Here is a 19,304-nt window from a genome sequence, read left to right on the forward strand (position 1 = left end):
TTTTAACTGTTTACCTGTAAACACAGAATAATGATCAAAGTTTACAAGACATTTTCATTTCTTAAACAACATTGCTTTTCACGATATTGGATTTTAAACGAGAGATTTGTTATGGTTAATTCAATAAGAGTGAGGAGGACGGAAAGAAAAGACGAGTAAAATTTTACAATGGATTTTTTGTGATATTTATGTTTATTCCATCGGGAGAACTTTAGTAGTGTGACGTGCATTAATTTTCTCCTGATTATTCCTTGCCGGCTGTCATCGGTTCGTCTCACTATAGTCATTAGACTGTGTCGATTTACTAACCGATATCGCGCCGTCGATTTTTCGATGGGATTTGGGCTCAGGAAAAAAAGTTCAACTGCGCATACCCAAAAATAATTTTCGAGCCTGCGAAAAAAAACGGTAAAGGTCAATTTTTCAACCAAAACACCCCCAAAACCCAAAAAATATTTTTTTTTTCAAAAAACTGTCGTAAAAACGTTGGCGATAACAGTTTTTTGAAAAAAAAAAAAATATTTTTTGGGTTTTGGGGAATGTTTTAGTCGAAAAATTTACCCTTTCGCCATTTTTTTTCTCAGGCTCGAAAATTACTTTTTTGGGTATGCGTAGTGGAACTTTTTTTCTTGAGCCCAAATCCTATCGAAAAATCGATTGCGCGATATTGGTTAACTTTCGTCCATACAAATCGAATCAGGTTAATAGTCATATCTGCGTAAAACTAATACCGCTCATCTTTATATCCCGTTTGGTGCTCTCCGTCGGCATCACGAACAGGACCATAAATCTTCCGATGAACTTTTCTCTCGCACACTACAAAAGTTATCTCATCTTCTCTAGACACCGTCCATGATTCCGAACCATGTATCAGGACAGGTATTATTATTCGTCGAGAGAGGAATTTGCTTTTCAATTGCCTACTCATTCCAAGTTAGCACTTTTTGGCAAGTTTGATTTGTATAGCAAAATGCTTTTTATTCAGCGCTACAATGATGCTAGATTCTAAACAAACTTTGAGAACACTTTTATGGTAGCTTTGGGCCTAGATCTATACTTAAGATACTTCTTTTTTACTGGTACGTGGGTAAGAACTGGTCTACATAATTAAGTGAAGCCAAGATAGGATAGCATGTCGGCTCTGCTGAAACGATACGACTATAAAATAGTGTAAGATAACTTCTCATAATTGGTTTATCTACAGCTAAATGCAGAGAACGCGTTCGGCTTCATTTTGATTTATTTTTTGTTAAGAGAGGAAATCTTTTGAAACATATCTTGATGCAGCATGTTCTTCTATCGAATCTGAGATAGGACATATAAAAAGAAAACTAAAAATTATGTAACGTCATAGAAAAATCATTGCGAACAATTGGTTTGCAGCAAGAAATAGGAAATACGTGATTATGAAAGTTGTTTTCAAATTATGAAGTACTGAAAAAGGTACGTTCTTGTTTTGTCTGCTTTTTGATTTGTTAGATCGCTCGAATCGAGCTTAAGGCCTAAACAATATTTTTTTTGTTAATATTATTGTTGATATATTTCGAAAGTTAGTGCTGCTTTTCGGCAGATATCGCAGCATTGTGAAAAATCGATTGGCAAGAAACAGAATATAAATTATGAAGACAGACGAATCACCGCTGTGATAACTGAATGGCTGGAACAGCGAGGCCATAACTTTGTCGATGAAGGGGCTAACAAGCTCTCGAAATGTGTCTATATAACGAGTTATGGAAATTTTCTTGCTTCTGTATGAATTTAAAAATTTTTTTCTAATTTTTAAGAAAAAATATATCAAAACAATAAAAAAAGTTCTAAAAGCCTTGATCTCTATTAGAAACCAATATCACACTCCCAAATATCATTACTTGAAATTAAAATATTTATTTCCTGGGATATGTTTGAGCAATGTTTTCTTATTGTATTCCACGTTTCTGCATTATTTTTGTAAAACTTTAAGTTATATAATTAATCATCTTCAGAATTTTGTCAGCAATACTTTCAATTTTACAATGCTGAGTCTTTGCACGGAGTGATACTGAAATATCGAGATATGTTTATAAACTTTAGTGAAATATGCTAAATCATTCTATTCTCTTTAATCATTGTTTACGACTCAGCAGGCGCAATGAACTTTATCCCTTCCTCATTTTTCTTTAATTCTAACCACAGTCAAAGAAGCCAATACTTCATAATTTACCAATACTTTTTCTGAAAAAAAAAAACACTGATTAATAAAACCAAAATGATTGATGTGCATTTAAAAGTTTAAAGAAAAATTACAAAAAATAAAGCCAATAATGAACTCAACAACACTCACAATTTAAAGTGGACCACCAGCACCACGCACGGAACTTCGTTTTCAACTTCAACTTTGAGCACAGCGCATTGCAGAGCGTTGGTCGCCTACCACGGAACAAACCGCCAACAGACCGACGCGCTGCAATGATGCAAAACATAAATTTAATTTATTTTTTTTATACTTGAAAAAAAAAAAAAACAAACCAGCATTGCAATTAATCATAATTTAAAACCGTTAAACTGAAGCTGCAAAAGAAAATTGAAAAACTCAAATCGACAAAAAGGTCAAAAGAAAGAAAATGTGACAGCGGCAGCTACGAGTACTATGGCGACTTCGATGACGACAAAGATGACAATAACGACACAAACTGCACCAATTGTGGCGACGATGTGTCGCATTTGATCGACGCGCGTAAATGCAACATTATTATTAGCAAAGGCGGCATGTCAGCCACAACACGTCCACCACCTTCACCCGCTAACACACCGCTTTACGATGGCTATGCGACCATACGTTCGCGTGGTCTCTATCGTTCACGTTCTATACGCGCCGCCGAATTGGAAGCAGAACTCAGCGCCATGGCAGGAGGTGGCGCGAAAGTCAGTAGTAGTTCAACTGATATGAGACGACCACCCATTGTGGAACGTAGACGTACACTTTCACTGAAAAGTGATTATAGTCAATGTTCTTGCTGTTCTGGCAATAGTGGCATTTGTCATAATGCACAACGTTTAGGTAGAGCTAACAGTACAACAAACAGCACGACTAACACGAGCACACCAAGTGTAGCAGAAGAAATTTATGCGATTCGTCCGGTAGCAAAAGCCGTGAAGACACCAACTATCGCTGATATTGAACCACTCTATGCTAGCACTCATATACGCGCAGCAGGCTTTCGCCCACTTTCGGAAGCCTCTTCATCATCGGGCAATGGCGGCGATAGTAATAGTGTGGACTGTCGAGACAGTGTTATAGGCTCGACTGGTTCGAGTAGTATCACTGTTGAGTATCAGAATATAAAAAAGAATTCACGTTTCTCATTAGACTCGCTACAAAGCAGCGCTACACCGAAAACACCAGATTACACAACAGCTGAAGAGGAGAGCATATTCTTGTATACCGCACCCGAGAGCCCGAAGCGACGCTTGGATAGCACAAGCACACGTCATTCATATGGTGATTCAGAGCGCTGCTATTCTCCTATGCCCACGAAGAACTCTTTCGATATGCAGGATTATGCTGTGTCCGCTGTGCGACACACTTCAGGCGAGTTCACACCTTCAAAGCTACGCCGTTCATCGACACGCAGCAATACATCTAATGCGAGTTCGCAATATAGTCGCACACTCTCGCTAATTGAGAGCACACGTCCAACTACGCTGATGACAAGCTCATACCATCGCAGTGAAAGCGAGAGTCTGACGCAAGCTGGTCGTGCAGTGCTCTCTCCCAGCGCACCACCTACACCAATACGACGCGAAAGCCTTTATGTCAAACCAAAGATTTATGCCATGCCTAGCCTAATACTACCATCAGCGCCGTCTACACAATCGCGTCCGACTAGTCCGGTGATGTGTCAGGGTCCCACGAAATCACCTTCGCCGTCACGCTCGCCTAAAAGCAACATTAGCTATCAACTACAAATGCCAATGCTGTCAGCGCCGCAACGCAGCACCAGTGCCGAAATACTCGAACGTTCGCATACAAGTCATTCATTGAACACAATTGATCAAGATGATATACCAGCCGTGCCTAGTGCTATGCCCGTATTGCAGAATGCTGTTGATCGGCGTTATCACACTCTGGGTCATATGCGTGTACAAAGTATGGGTACGGGTTTATATCGTTCTTATGACTCCTCACCTATGGGTTCAATGTTGAATATGATGAATGGCGCATATTACTCAGTCTATGCTGGACGTCAGCATCATTCTATGCTGCATACAAATAAGTCGGCTGGAAATCTTTATGCGTCGGCTGATGATGCTGTGGCAGATCTAAATTGTTTAGCGCCTGATTATATAGATCCTTTGGATTTCAAAATTGGTTGTCAGACAACGTTGCGCAGTAAACCAGTGATACCTTGGTATGAGTTGGCTATCAAGCGCGACTTCAAGCGGCAGTCTTGTCCACCTATCAGCGGAAGCGGTTTGACGAATGGCAGTAATACGCTGAGTATGAGTTGCAGCTCGGATAAAAAGGTTAATATTTTATATATATTTTATTGCTTTAATTTATATATTTGCAAATTGATGGTGGTGAATCTTTAATTCTAGGTACATCCCTATAGTTAGAATCTTTGTGAAAACAAGCAATGATAACGAATTTCAAGTTAGGTCGAAATTGAGTTATCACTAGCGAGGTTATCCCTGCGCTCAGATCTACAATCATGTATCATTTTCATGGACATTCTAAAGGCAAAACACAAAACTTGACTTGAGTAATTTTCACATTCCAAATACTATCCTTAATTTTTTTTTAAATTTACTTACGTATTATTGCTTGTTGCTACAGTTAAATCCCATCCAAAATGATTCGTGACTTAGATTAAAATATACCAGTACAGGCTTGAAAAATGGCCAAAAACGCTCTTTCGTTAACTAAGGTCGGTACTTCAAATCTCATGCCAGGAGGGGCCCGTTTACTAATTTTAAACTTTGACTACCAACAACGACGTGATTGCCAGCCGACAAATGTGCTGACTCTTTGCTAGATGGCAGCAGATACTTCGTTTTTCCGTATTCACCATCAAACCCATCTTTTGCGCTTTGTTTTCCCATTTGAAGCAAGTAGAACTTACGGCGCAAATTTTCAGGCCAACGATGTGTTCTCGTTCTTCTTCTTCTTGTAGCGATTAGGAGACTCCCCAAAGAACCCGATGTTGATGGTCATTTGTCCGACTGTTATGGTAACATGCTTCGCCTACCACACCGTAGTTCCTGTGTTCACGCTCCGGACAAAGCAACATCAAAATTTTAGAAACAAGTTTTTTCAATCAGAAGAAAGTTTTTCTAAGCGGTATCGCTCTTCGGCAGCAATTTGACAAGTTTTTGCAATCAGAAGAAAGTTTTTCTAAGCGGGATCGCCTCTCGGCAGTGATTTGGTAAGAGCTCAGAGTTTATTTCTGCCACGAAAAGCTGCTCAATGTCGTTCGGAGTCGGCATAAAACATATAGGTCCCGTCCTGCCGATTTGTACATTTAATGTACTAGCCCGACCATTTGGGGTATGATCTGATATGACCACATTGAACTTTCTTCCTCAAAAATCCACGTCTTCTAGAGGAAGAGGTCGCGAGAGCGCATTAAACCAACGAGTACATTTTAGTTTTGTTTTCACCGATCTACCCCTTGTTTTGGACATCGACTCATTGCTTATTCATCCACAAATTATTTTGACATCGGCGCACATACTCACCATTTTTTTTAGCCTCGGATCATTAAAGATTTGTCTCCCCCCAAAAATTTTGCACGATTCACTTTCACGTTTTACATTGCACCGCCCGACCAGTCTACAGTTCACCTTCAACCGTCCACAATCATTAACCATCCATCTATTCATAGTTCCCCAGTTCCGCCATTCGAAATCGACTATAGACTTTGGCAGCGATCAAGCACCACCCGCCTACCCTTTGACGGGATTTGTCTTCCTGTCTCAAGAAACAGCTCTAACACCAATTACTACTTTTATTTAAGTGGCCTCATCATAACACCATTCGATTGGTTAGTTACTGTGCTTCGCGGATACCAAAGACCCGAGCTCAAGTAGCGCTTTTTGATGCACATTCTCCTGGAAGCAATTGCTGCTGTTTTAGTATATCCAGTCGATGCTCCATTCAAACCGTTTGGTACGGACAATGAACCTGCTGATGTCTTTTTGACAGAGCATTTAGCTGCTTACTGAAGTTCCGTCAGTATATAACTGCCCATAGTTAGAAACCTAGTGAGAGCTAGAGTTAGGCATTAGCATTAGGTAGTGCGCGACTGTTTCTTTGCTGGCCTCGCCCCAGCTCCTACAAATGATGGTAAAAGGGATGTACATTATCTCATTAGCGCGAGTTTCCCGTGAATGTGGCAGTTAGTGTAAAGATGTTTATACTTGACCTATTTAGTAGCTCCTCTATTCTCCTACTATCGTAATTCGGCCAAGTTTGCTTTGCTATCTTGCAGGTGTCCGAGGAGTACCAGTTAGAGACCGCTTAGTTCTTGAACTAGCTATGTATGTATGTTCCTTTTGATTGATTTAAGCGAATGACGCATCTCTATCGTCTCCGCAGCATCCAGCAGTGCCGCGTCCTTTGCAAGTTCGTCTGCCTTCTCGTTGCTCTCCATGTTCCTGTGTATACGTATTCATATATCGATAACTAGTGCAAACGATGGTCTTAGACGAGTGGGGCTATTTCTCAATTTTTTCGATAAACAATGCTTACATCTCTTGGATTTCCCGATTAAAAGAATTTGACCTCATAATTAGTTAGAATGTCACGTACTTGTCCAATAACTTCAATTAAATTTCAACTGCGATGTCGATGATTTAGACTCAGTTTCAGATCAAACATTTCTCTTTTCTATACAAACTTTGATACCATTATTCCTTAACCAAACCACAATATCAAAAAAATCTACTTTCCAATTCTTCGACTTGTGGTATATCTTTTAGGAAATCTTAGAAATATTGTAATTCTAAGGTTTCTTTGTATATTTACCTTGTTTCCTTGCACTCCAGCACCATTGTTTAGCAACAACGTTTCAAGTATAAGCAGCTAACCACAACAGCAGCTACACGACATTCATACGTTGCCTGTCTACCAAATCTGGTTTGATTGATTTAATAAAACTTAAGTAAATGGATATATCTATGTACGTACGTTTAGATATACAAAAATATCTATTTGTTGAACATTTTACACACGTTCACACATCATCAACCGCACAAAAAAACCAATCGCTTCACTCTCTCGTATTTACTAAAGACAAGCGCGGTAAAAGCTTAAGTAGCGAAAGGCCAAATCGCGTAAGCATGACTTGAATTGCTTGAATGCATCTGAATGGCATACGGGTATACTTAAGATAATGCAAAGCGCATAATTAAAATGATAGCTGCATATTCAATGTTGGACGGCTGGAAAAGTATCTTAAAGTATGTGTCAGTAATGCAAACCTCATGTAATATGAATACTAAACATGAATGTAGGAATGTACATGGAATATGGCATGCTTACCTATTAAACATTATTTACTTATATGATCATAACTTTAAATAAACATAAAGTCTACTTAAGTAAATGCTGTTCAATGAGTCATACAAACATGGCAAGTGGGCTTCTCCCGATTGAGCATAGAAATTTTAAAACCTTAAGAGGATAGATTTTTCAATAGGTGTTTTGATGTTGCAAAGCTTTTTTTGCCCCGCTGAACTCTTTGTTAATCGTCTCTAAGTATATCTTTTTATTTGTTGCTATTCCTTTTAAACGCATTTGGGTACATATGTATACTATATATTTTTTATCCAAATTGTGTGGAATATTTTCAGGTGCGTTCAACAGGACTCAGTAACACAACAACGGTTTTCAATATTTTGTACAACATTTTTTAGGTGTTTGAATATTTGATGGTAGAGAAAAAATGCAAAATTTATATACATATAGCGATGTTTCCAGGAAATGTTTCTGAATTTCACTTCTTCATCAACTAGCTTTTCGGCAGCTGAGTTTTGAATTCGAAATCTCCAACTAAATCTCAAACAGTTGGAGAGATAGATGCTTCTATCCACTCCGTCACATGAATGCCCCGCTGCGCGCTTTGTAAATCGTCTCTTAGTATTTCTGTTTTTTGTTGCTGTTCTTTTTAAACACAATTGTGTACATATGTAAACTATATATTTTTAATCTAAATTGTGTGGAATATTTTCAGGCGCGTTCAACAGAACTTACTAACATTAGATTTAGTTCCTTATTATCAATGTTTCCGCTGTTCCCTAATATATCAATATTATTCACATGTTAAACATATATTAGCTAGAAATACTCCTATTGCTTTTTACAATCTTTTAGTTACTGATAATAAAAAAAATTAAAAATTTGCACACGGCGATGGTTACTAGGACATGGTTATAAATTTCACTTCTTCATCAGCTGGTTTTTCGGTAGCAGAGTTTTGAACTCGAAATCTGCAAAATTCATACTTCATACTGGTGTAAAGGCAGATGGCTCCATCCACTCTGCCATGTGAATGCCACGCTGCACACTTTGAAAATTATCTCTAAGTATTGCCTTTTTTGTTGCTGTTGTGTTTGACTAAGTTCGGTGTTTTTCCCAGTCTTTAGTAGTCCAATGAATAAAAAATTCCTTATTGCATTGAAACCACACCTTATATTGTTATGCACGAAAGCTTTAGGATTCTCTTAGCCCAGTATTGACAATAAATATTGTTTACTTTAAAAGTCAGCTCTCTGTAGTAGCCGACGAAGCCTCGCGCCTTTTTGTTTGTTTCTTATTATTTGTACTCCTAAGCACTTACCTTTTGTTAGCTTTGATTTCAATCACTTTGAACTTTGTCCATCACAGAAATGTCACTACTGTCTAGCCACCGTTCCTACGTATTTACGTTTCCTAAATCCAGCTAATCAATGTCAATATTGTGAATAAATAAAGTCACCTTACCTAAACAACGTCCAACGTACGTTTAAGCTGTGAAAAGCATTACGCTGACACAATGTTAACAGCAAATCCGAATTCGGAAGCATTTAACGTGTTTAATGCATTCGATTTGCTTTTGGCTAACGCTACTTTGAGCTGGTAGTGGTTTTTTTTGTTTGGCGCTTAATTTTCATCAACTTTTTCATTGCTCTAGTGGTAAAAATCCCGAGGCGAATCAATTCAATCTGCATAAGAAAGAGTTTACATTTTCACCATCTTCAGTTAGTCGTTTATCTAGAAGTTATCATGTTTGTATTCTCCATACTAACTGGAGCTTCGTGTCTCAGTTGAAAAAAATAATAATAATAAATGGAAGGCGCGATATCCTCCGAAGAGATTTAAGGCCGAGCTTCTCTTACAATTTGAGTCGAGCTCCTTTTTAATTTTTCCTACAAATTTGCGGGACGGGACCTACTTGTTTTATGCCGCCTCCGAGCGGCATCTGCAAGGCAGATGAGTTTTCACTGAGAGCTTTTCATGGCAGAAATACACTCGGAGTGTTTGCCAAACACTGCCAACGGCGACCCCGCTTTGAAAAATGTTTCTTCTAATTGAAAAAACTTGTTTCGCAAATTTTGATGTTGCTTTGCCCGGGGTGTGAACCCAGGATCTTCAGTGTGATAAGCGGAGCACGCTACCATCACACCACGGCGGCCGATTCGCATCTTAGTTAAATACAAGGAAAAATGTGAACAAAAGTCTGTTGTTTGGCTAGTTTTCTTGTATTCACAATTATCGATTTAACCGGAGATAGTCACCCTGTGTTAGGGAAACCGAAAATATCAAATGAAGCTTTGATAGATTGCTATTCTCAATTTCTTAATAATGTGGTAAAACCTGTTTAAGAGAGCTCTCGCTCCGAAGCGGAATAGTATTTTGATAGTCGATTTTGATGGAACCTAGAGCAAGATTACTGGAACTTATTAATAAGATTGATAAGAGAAATACTCATATGCCACGAAGATCCAAAGTGTGGTACACATTCGTTCGAAAGCCTACATATTTGCTGATTAAAATGACTATTCTGCTTTCATACTCAGGCTCACAGTTCTGGCGACTATATGAAAAGACAATACGTAACGGCCGTGCATATCAATGAGGAACACTAAAGTGGTAGGTTGAAATCTCCGTATCAGGATTTCTACAACAGTTGTGAGGAAAAAGAGAAACATTTGTTTGTTTTTATAAATTCTTATTTTGAAAATATCTTCATCCCGAAAACTATTTCCCGTTGCGATACGAAATATTTCTTCTAAAGTTCACATCTCTAAAACTTACACAAGCCTATAGCATTATTGAGTGCGTTTTACTTTTTTGGCACTTTTCATTAAATATTATGTACATACATAAATATAAAAGCCTTTTAAGGATCTCTTCATATTCATGGATTAAGTTGTTTTCGTGCATTTAAAAATGTTCGTGGGAAATTAGATTTGAAAAGCAAAGCATGTGCTTAGAATGTTTAATGATTAGGTTTAACATTGAAAATCATTATTTTTAATTACCATTACTGCATGGATTTGGAGTTGGTCTATCTTAGGTTGGGCTAGTCCAAAGCTAGAGGACTTTAGGGGATTCAAAAAATGGTCATTTGCCGTAGCATGACAAAGAAGAAATAAAGGTGATACTTTCCAGCGTCAGATATTTCTCTAGATAATGGCAAATTTGTGATAAATTCGGCCCATAAATCTTGAAAAATATATTAATCACACATATACAAAGAAGAGAACAGTGAGATGGAGAGATTAAAGCGCCAAATACACGACACGAACATTTCCGCGAACATTCCGCAATCTTGTTCGCAGCTTTGGCCATACACCATACGAACTTTTGGCCGAACATTAGTTCTCTTTCAGACAGCGATGAATACGGACAACAATTGTGCTGCAGCAATATTGCTCGCTGTGGCAATTAAGCGTAAAAAAAGAGAGAAGATCGCAAAAAAAGAATTTGGTGCAAAGAATGGTTTAAAAAACGAGCAGTTCTTGGACAAAGTGAGCTTATTAAAGAACTGGAATTCACGTCACAAAATGATTTTAAAAATTACGTTCGTATGAGCAAGGCAACATTTGACCAACTTTTACAAAAAATTGTGCCACTCATAACGAAACGGAAACAGGATCTACTTCTTTTAATTTTTCCATTAGAGTCGCATAATCATTATTCTTTTTAATTCTATTACAATAATCTTTGCTTTTTACTTGCCACAATGATGGCAAAGATTTATACATTTCAATAAATTCACTCAGAAATTTTTTATTGTCCATTTTACTTTTCCGCGCACGTCTGTTCCGTTCAGAAATTACTACGATTATGAGCTATTTCGCAATACACGCACGAACAGTTCGCGCAAATGTTCGCCAAAAACTAAAATATTTTAATTTTTGGCGAACATTTGCGCGAACTGGCAAACACCACCATACACGACAGAAAAGGTCGCAGAAACATGACATAACGGGAATGTTCGCGGAAATGTTCGTGTCGTGTATTTGGCGCTTAAAGCGAAGTAAATAATCAATTAATCGATAAGGCTGTTGGCGAAAAGTCTAGAAATAAGCGAATGAGGCAACTGCGAGTATATAAGCAGCGCAGTATAGGAAAGAGTCTCGCAATTTGATTGTAAGAAGTTGTAAGTGAAGTAGGGGAAAAATTTCAATTGTGAAGTTATACTACCATAGTAGTGCTGTACTTTTTGAGTTTATTTATTCGACAGTTCAGTGAGTCGAACGATAACCGAAGGCAAAAATTCATCGAGAATCGGAACAGTATGTTAAACTACTGAACATTTCGCTAAACAAGTTATCTCTTTCTAACACAGATCAATCTATTCATTAAGAAGAAGGCAAGCATACATACAAACGTTCAACGATTCAATTAAGGTTCTGCATTAACAACTCATTGAATACCGATTTTTATATCTTTTTAACGCCTATATGTATACCAAATAAAACATTTCATTGCGCGAAACATATTACTACATTCCAAAGTTTTCCCCTATAGACCAAAAAATTGTGTAAAAACCACATTACAAGTATTTGCTGCCAGACTTTATAAACCAAGCATCAGATTGTTAGTTAAACGCCGACACAAGGCATCGTTACGCCTCCAACTTCGCGCTAAAATAAGCAAATGTCAACGCAGATGAATGACATTTTTCCTACAAAATAGACGATAAAATGACAGCAAGCGTGAAACTTCTTTTTATGTACCTACTTAGCAGCTACTGTAACCACATTTGCCGATTGAGGGCGCATTGTTGAGGAATTCACAAGAAAATGCGCCTATACTTAAAAGAATTAACAAGAACAATAAGCGCAAATAACGTTTTAAATCACCACATTTGGTGGATAATCAGGAAATCTACAACGAGTAAAAGAAATACCTGCATGTGTAGTAGCCGTGAATGGTTATAGGCTGTGACATATAGTAGACATACTTTCAGTGATCACCACACTCATACATACAAACATACAAAGATTTAGATTGAAACCTAAGCATAAATATCGATATCAATAAAACTATTATATATTATAGAGCTACTAACTGGTATAGACGAAGTCTCAGTAGTTAACTGGTTGTGTGTCAAGTTTATGCGTCTAGTTTTGTGTTGAAGGGGATGGAGGAGGTTTGGTCTATGGGTTGCATGTGAATTGTGTTTAAATAGAAAATGCGTGTCATTGCTGTTGTGTCTCTAGTTTTAATAAGGTTAGCAGCTATGTTAAAAACAAGCGGAATAAAACTCTTTTTTTAGGTGACAACGCAAAACTAGCGTCATTCTTTTCAATTATGAACAAAGAAGCTGAAAAGAGCTTGTCATACAATAAGTTACGTTTGCTGTTAGTTGGTGACATTTTTTATGCTTTCAAGCACATTAAAAAACCAATAGCATTAATTTTTATTTTACATTTTTTTTAGTTGTGTGGGTATGGCGTACTTTAAGAGCGATACATCTTGGTTAGGTTCGAAGTCAATAGAAGAAGGAAAAAAAGGTAGTTTACTTAAGCCTCTCAGTCTCATTGGTACTTCATCATTTTTTAAAATAACTTTTTGCATACTCACATTCATATGACTAATGTCCCAAAGTATTTATAAATTTTTTTTTCCGCAAACTCTATCTTATGAAGCTTTAGAAAGATAAAGTATATTTCCGATTTGTTAATACTATCAATTTCAAATATCCAGTCAGTTGGGTGATATTCTAGTTGATGCCTGAATGTCAGAACTATTTATGCTCTCATACTTTTATTTAGCAGATAAAATTATTGTTGCGTATCTTAAGAAATTATCGATGAATGTTGCCTTTCGTTATCGTTGGAGCCACTAAACTGCTGAATAAACAAACTTAAACCTTCAGTATTTGAAAATGTTCTTTATTTACAGCACTACTATTGTAGTAGAACTTCACAATTGAAATTGTTCGCGTACTTCACTTACAACGTGTTAAAATCAACAAGACTGTCTTTATTATATACTCTCAGTTGCATCATACGGTTATTTCTCCCAGGGTCTAGACTTTCGCGAACAGCCTTCTCTCACATACCGGAAATATGCGAACGAGGCAACAGATAGTATAAAATCGAAGGAGTCCATGTAATGTGGAATCAATTTGATTTTAACACGCCTAAGTGAATACCGTGCATACATTGAATTCTAAGGACCTACTACCATAGTAGTGTTGTTAATAAGTAGAATTTTGACATACGAAATACTGGATAGTTCAGTGATTCGCAGCGATAACAGAAGGCGCAGAGTTATCGAGAATTTCTGAACATTCGCAACACTGTCAATTCAACAAAATTTTTCATAAATTACAGTATAAGAACAAGTATCTTAAACTGAAATTAAAATAATTAGATTTAAAATGCATTACACGCACCTACTCGTACAACAACAATTAAATGAATTGCGCAGCCAATCATGCATTAACAATAAATATTGTTAAAATATGTACGTAAAATACAAATTAATAAATGTGCATAAATTAAAAGCAAAAAAAATTTAATTGTTGTAGAAGAGATATAAAACCTTCATACGAACATTAATGCGATGTAAAACGCATGTCTTGTTGACAAACGCGTTGAGCGCATGCGCACGTCGCCTGAGCGGCTTACATGAGCGATAATAATGAATGGTCACTTAGCGACAGCTGTAAATACTAAAAAGTAAATTATAATAAATAGATAGGTATGTTTTATAACTTCTTTGCATTTTTTATAAATAATTTGTTTTAAATATGTTTTTGATTACAAAATATAAAAAGCAAAAAAAAAAAACGAAAAACTGAACGGTAGTAAAGGGTGCAATGTCAGCAGTTAAATGCTACTAAATGGTGCTGAAAAATATTTTAATATGTGAGCAAGTGCAATTAGTTTTGATGAGGCTTCATTGCACAGCAGTAACAGCAATAGCAGTAGCAGACATTCGAAAAATTGTACGTTTCTTTACAAGGAGAGCAATTAATGACAGCTGCGCTTTCGCCTTAAAACACTGAAACAATTTTGGTTTTTTTTGGTTTTCAAATTATTTATTTTTTTCATACAAAATTGCTGCGACTACTTATATTAAGCTGCAGGTGTTGAATTGTCTCAGACACTTTAATGATTTCTTTCCATTGCAGCACATACTTTTCAAACGCAGTGTATCGGCAATAAATCAAACAACTTCAAAAACTTTTTAACGATGCAATACTTGATTAAATTCGCTGCATTTCATTGAATACAAAAAGAAATCGTTTTCTATTTGAAACTTTTTTTAAGCTTGCTATTTGTCAATGCATTGCGTTGCATTAGCATTGGATTTAAAAATTACTACGCTGTGATAAACGTTGGCTGTGTTGCTCAGTTGCTTCATTATTTGACACCATGAGTGACAGCTGTTGGTCGGTTGAGTAACTTTAAAGCCATAACCGCGGTAGCTGTGTAAGCTCTTTCTTATATGTGGGAACAGCTGTTCAAAACTTTCTGTAACTACTTTTTTGCTTCTGACTGCTATTTTGTTCACCAGCTATTTAATTGATGTCTCCGAGTCACTTGGGGTATCGGTCTAGGTGTTATGCAAACCAAAAAAGTGAAGTGCCTTGTGTCGTGTATGAAGTTCATAAGGACCTTCACATAAACCTTTACTATTACAATTTGTAGAGAGGAATATTATGAACTGTAATGTACCATTCATGTGTAATGCAATAGCAAGATATGTCCATGCTAAGTATATTGAAATGTTTTACCCTTATCACATTTGGTTTGGAGATAAATCGGCTTGGAGCCATCTTCAGTGCCACACTCCGTACTTCGATGGGACATTTTCTTTCTCAGCACTGTCCTTAGTGCTCTTGCAACATTTGCCTAGCTTGTTGTTCTATATAGACTTTTGCAGACTTGTCTCTGCTCTAAATTTGGTTTATAAAAAAAATGCAAGGCGCGATAACCTCCGAAGAGAATTTAGGCCGATCTTCTCTTCCAATTTGCGTCCTGCTCCTTTTAATTTTTCCTACATATTGGCGAGACGGGACCTGCTTGTTTTATGCCGACTCCGAACGGCATCTGCTAGGCAGATGAGTTTTCACTGAGAGCTTTTGATGGCAGCACTTCTTTTCTTATTTAGTCTGTACCTTGCATACAATATTGAATTTTAAATGAATTTTATTTCGGTACTTCGTATTCTGTTATTCATAGTACTTAAAACTCGCTCCACTCCTGGCAAAACTAAAAATTCGAAAACAAACCTGGAAAGACTGGCAAATGGATTTTTATCAAATGCGTTTTTATACGCTCGAACCTGTCCTCAACATTCAATTGTGGAATCTGTAGTTATATGTTTCTAAAATCAAAAATTCAATTTCGGTCCATCATAGTTCCGAAGCAATCGAATCGAATGGTGAACATCCGGAACGAAAACGTTACCCAGCCAGCATTTTTTGAAAATTTTGATCAAAAAATATTTAAATATCATACCCAAGATGATTAAAAACGTTCAAATTTAAAGGCATTTTCTATTCGAAAATTGATGTATCGTCGGGAGAAAAATGTACCATAAATGTGATTATTCTTGAATAATAATTTTTGATTCATGTTTCGAAACGCTTTTTATTCATATTTATTATCATTGTAAAATTGAACTTTAATTGTTTTAGAGTAATATTTGACTGCTTTTCACAGTCATTTTCTGATCATATCCGTGATAGAGATATATTTTTGACATTCGGCGGCGGCGGCGACGGCGTTCGGCGCGTTAGTATATTTTCTACTTTTCTAAGGTTGTCTGGGCCATTTATTGTTCATCTCGAAAATTAGTCCGATATGGTCGAAAGGGGTATCAAGGGATGCGCATCACTGCTATTTATAAAAATTCAATTGCGAAATTTAACACTTTCTAACCGTTTAAAAGTGATTTGAGAAAACAGGAGCTTTCAATGCCAGCTTAACACGGATTTCGCATCACCGAATTCACCAAGTTATATAATAAATTTAAATGATCACTTCGCATAATTTTTTCAAAAAATTAATAAAGAACATTGAATTTAAATAAAATGTGCCAAGTCGAACATGTTTTCAAATTGTCTTAAAGTTTTTAAAAAAGCAAATTACCCGAAAAAGATGGCGAATTTTATATCCCGATTGACTGAAAGAATAAGCGAAATCAGTGATGCAAAATTCTTAAGTAGGCTCCAGTGTTTTAAATTCTCCTTTGAAATGATTCTCAGCTCATACTTAACCCTCTAATTAGCGGTGAATAAATTCAACACATCTTAGCGTTGTCGTCTGGCCAGACGAAATTTTACACAATGAACTTTATCCACAAATATTTGAATTTTTATTTAAATTTTGAAGAAAACTCGTCGCACACTGTGATAAGTTTGAATTTTTATTTTGATAAATTTTGAAATGAATTCGATCTATGAGGATTAATAGGCTTAAAAATATGTTCGTCTGGCCAGACGACAACGCTAAAAAGTGACATAATCAAATTTGGTACAAAAAAAAGATAAAACAAAATCCACAAATATTTGAATTTTTACTAAAATTTTGAAGAAACTCGTCGCACACTGTGACTACCCGGAAATAAGTTTGAATTTTTATTGATAAATTTTGAAATGAATACGAACTATGAGGTCTTATAGGCTATGTTCCTCTAGCCAGACGACAACGCTAAAATGTGACATAGTCAGCTTTGGTACAAAAAATCAGATAAAATAAAAAGAAAAAATATCGATTTCGGAATTTTATAATTCGTGAACATATTTGAATCGTTTTGGATGAGATTTCTGAATCATTTTTGAATACGATTATCATAATTTATTCTTCATATCTCATACAAAATAAGACACAACATGATAATCATATTTCATCAAGGGAAGAAAGCATGCGGAAGTGAGCAAGGTAATTCGCAAATTAACTTGACTGATATACACCTGCGACTACAACATCCAACATCAGTTATGATCGTCAATATCTTAAAAAACGATAAGGTACGGGATCTTGAAGCCGTATTCAGGTATGTTAAGAGAGTTTCACTTACCTGGGGTTCAAATAGCTCACAACCTTTGTACTGTCCAACCATTATGTATTTTCTGGGAAGCCGAAGGTAGAGAAATGATTGGGGACATCTTATGTAGGTTTCGAGCAGTATTTACAATATCTTTTTTATAAATAAAAAAAATTTTATATATTTTTTCTAACTTCATTGTTGTATACCGGTGTAAAGCAAAAGACGTGCTCTTTATTGCAAGCTCGATTAGCAACTGTTTTTATTTAGTGAGATGAACTCCATACGAATATACGTCAATAGATGTATAAAGATAAGTCAATAGGTATAGATAAACATAAGGGTGCGATTGCATAGGGCAGCACATAACACGCCTCTCTCCAAAAAAAAAATGCCTTATTTTAGTATTTGAATATAAACATACTTTGAAGTACAATAATATTTACATAGTTTTATTAATTCAAATGGCAATTATTAATTCAAATTTAAAAAAATTTTTTTTTTTTTATTTTTATTTTTTTTTTGTTATACTGTTTTCACACAGAAACTTAATGATCTCATTTCACCTGCTAATGAAATCGTAAATTTTTTGCTTTCACACAGAAGTAACTGCTCCATTAGTATGAAGGATGAGACAGACAATCATGGCGGAACGATACAAGGTGGGAGCATGGTGACATACCTACAAACAAAAAAAAATGCCATGTACTTGTAAATTCGATGGACAAATATCAAAATCGTACTGCGTCGGCAGTTGATGTATCAAATCAAATAAAAAAGGTTATAATCAGCTGTTCCATGCGGCCACCTTGTATCGTTCCGCCATGCAGACAATGACATTTGCTTTGAAAACTAAGAAGCGGAAACGGAAGCGGAACGCTGCCAACAGAGTTGCATTGTGCTTTTGACTTCATTAGGCATTCGATTAGCTACTAATCAAATAATAATAGATTCGAATTTTGTAGGGAAGATTGAGCTCAATAAGCGTCTTAATGTAGAAAATTGTCTTTATTATTCAATAAGCCGTCTGTGTGAAATTAGTATTATTGTGATTTTGTGATTACTAATTCATTATTACCTCACAACTTGTACATTCTAAAACTTATATCTAACATCAATGTTTCGTGGACGTAATGACCTGTGTTCATGAGTATTTTCATTACCACTTGACATATTGTCCAACTTATTTTCATTCTCATTACATTCAGTTCCATGCGGAGATTCAGAATACATTGTTTTCCTCAGCAACCGCCGATTCATCTGCTTCAGGTCTTCTGGACCAATTTGAGATTGAACTGTCGCAGGAGACCAACATGCTTTGTTAGGATTTTTGTAATCTCTGATGTATACTTTATCTCCTGAACTAAACTCTACAGATCTTTTTCCTGGATAATTTTTTTTACTTTTTTCTTGACTATGTTATATATTTTCTTTGATTTTAGGTGGTTTGACAAAATCAAATCGAGTTTTTATAAATCTACCTAAAAAGAGCTTAGCTGGTGATTCGTTTGTAGTACAATGTTTCGTTACTCGATAATCCTTTAAAAATCTATTCAGATACATATCGAAATTTTCTGCGCTGCCGCTGCTGAAGTTTGCCATTAAAGATTTCTTTAAAGTTTTTATAAAATTTTCAACCTGACCATTCGTTGATGGTTGTCCCGGCGAAGTAAGTACGTGTTTCATATTGTTAAATTTTAAAAAAGTTTTGAATTTCTCAGATACAAAATAACTACCGTTGTCACTAACGATTGTTTTGACAATACCGAAGCGGCAGAAAGTTTCGCGAAGTTTTGATATGACAAAGTTAGAAGTCATGTCTTTA

The 19,304-nt window shown here is 36.2% G+C and overlaps 1 protein-coding gene and 1 long non-coding RNA gene across 18 annotated transcripts in view; both read left to right on the forward strand.

The window, feature by feature from the left end:
* LOC137239706 (uncharacterized) overlaps positions 1-2,279 on the forward strand; it is an 83,567-nt gene extending 81,288 nt beyond the window's left edge. For both annotated transcript variants that reach the window (XR_010949457.1, XR_010949458.1), the window contains exon 2: positions 2,173-2,279. This is a non-coding gene — a long non-coding RNA (uncharacterized lncRNA). The remainder of the gene's footprint in view (positions 1-2,172) is intronic.
* Positions 1-19,304, forward strand: part of sick (sickie) — a 1,191,762-nt gene that overhangs the window by 1,097,845 nt on the left and 74,613 nt on the right. The window contains exon 2 of one of the 16 annotated variants that reach the window (XM_067765312.1): positions 2,330-4,503. The exons of 13 other annotated variants lie outside the window; for them this stretch is intronic. In XM_067765312.1, coding sequence (XP_067621413.1) covers positions 2,746-4,503 — 1,758 coding nt within the window. In that variant the 5' untranslated portion in view covers positions 2,330-2,745. Of the gene's footprint in view, positions 1-2,267; positions 4,504-19,304 lie in introns of those variants that run through there. 2 more of the 16 variants (XM_067765313.1, XM_067765311.1) reach the window with 2 other exon arrangements.

Source organism: Eurosta solidaginis, chromosome 2 (genome assembly GCF_040869045.1).
Source record: "Eurosta solidaginis isolate ZX-2024a chromosome 2, ASM4086904v1, whole genome shotgun sequence".
Taxonomy (NCBI): domain Eukaryota; kingdom Metazoa; phylum Arthropoda; class Insecta; order Diptera; family Tephritidae; genus Eurosta; species Eurosta solidaginis.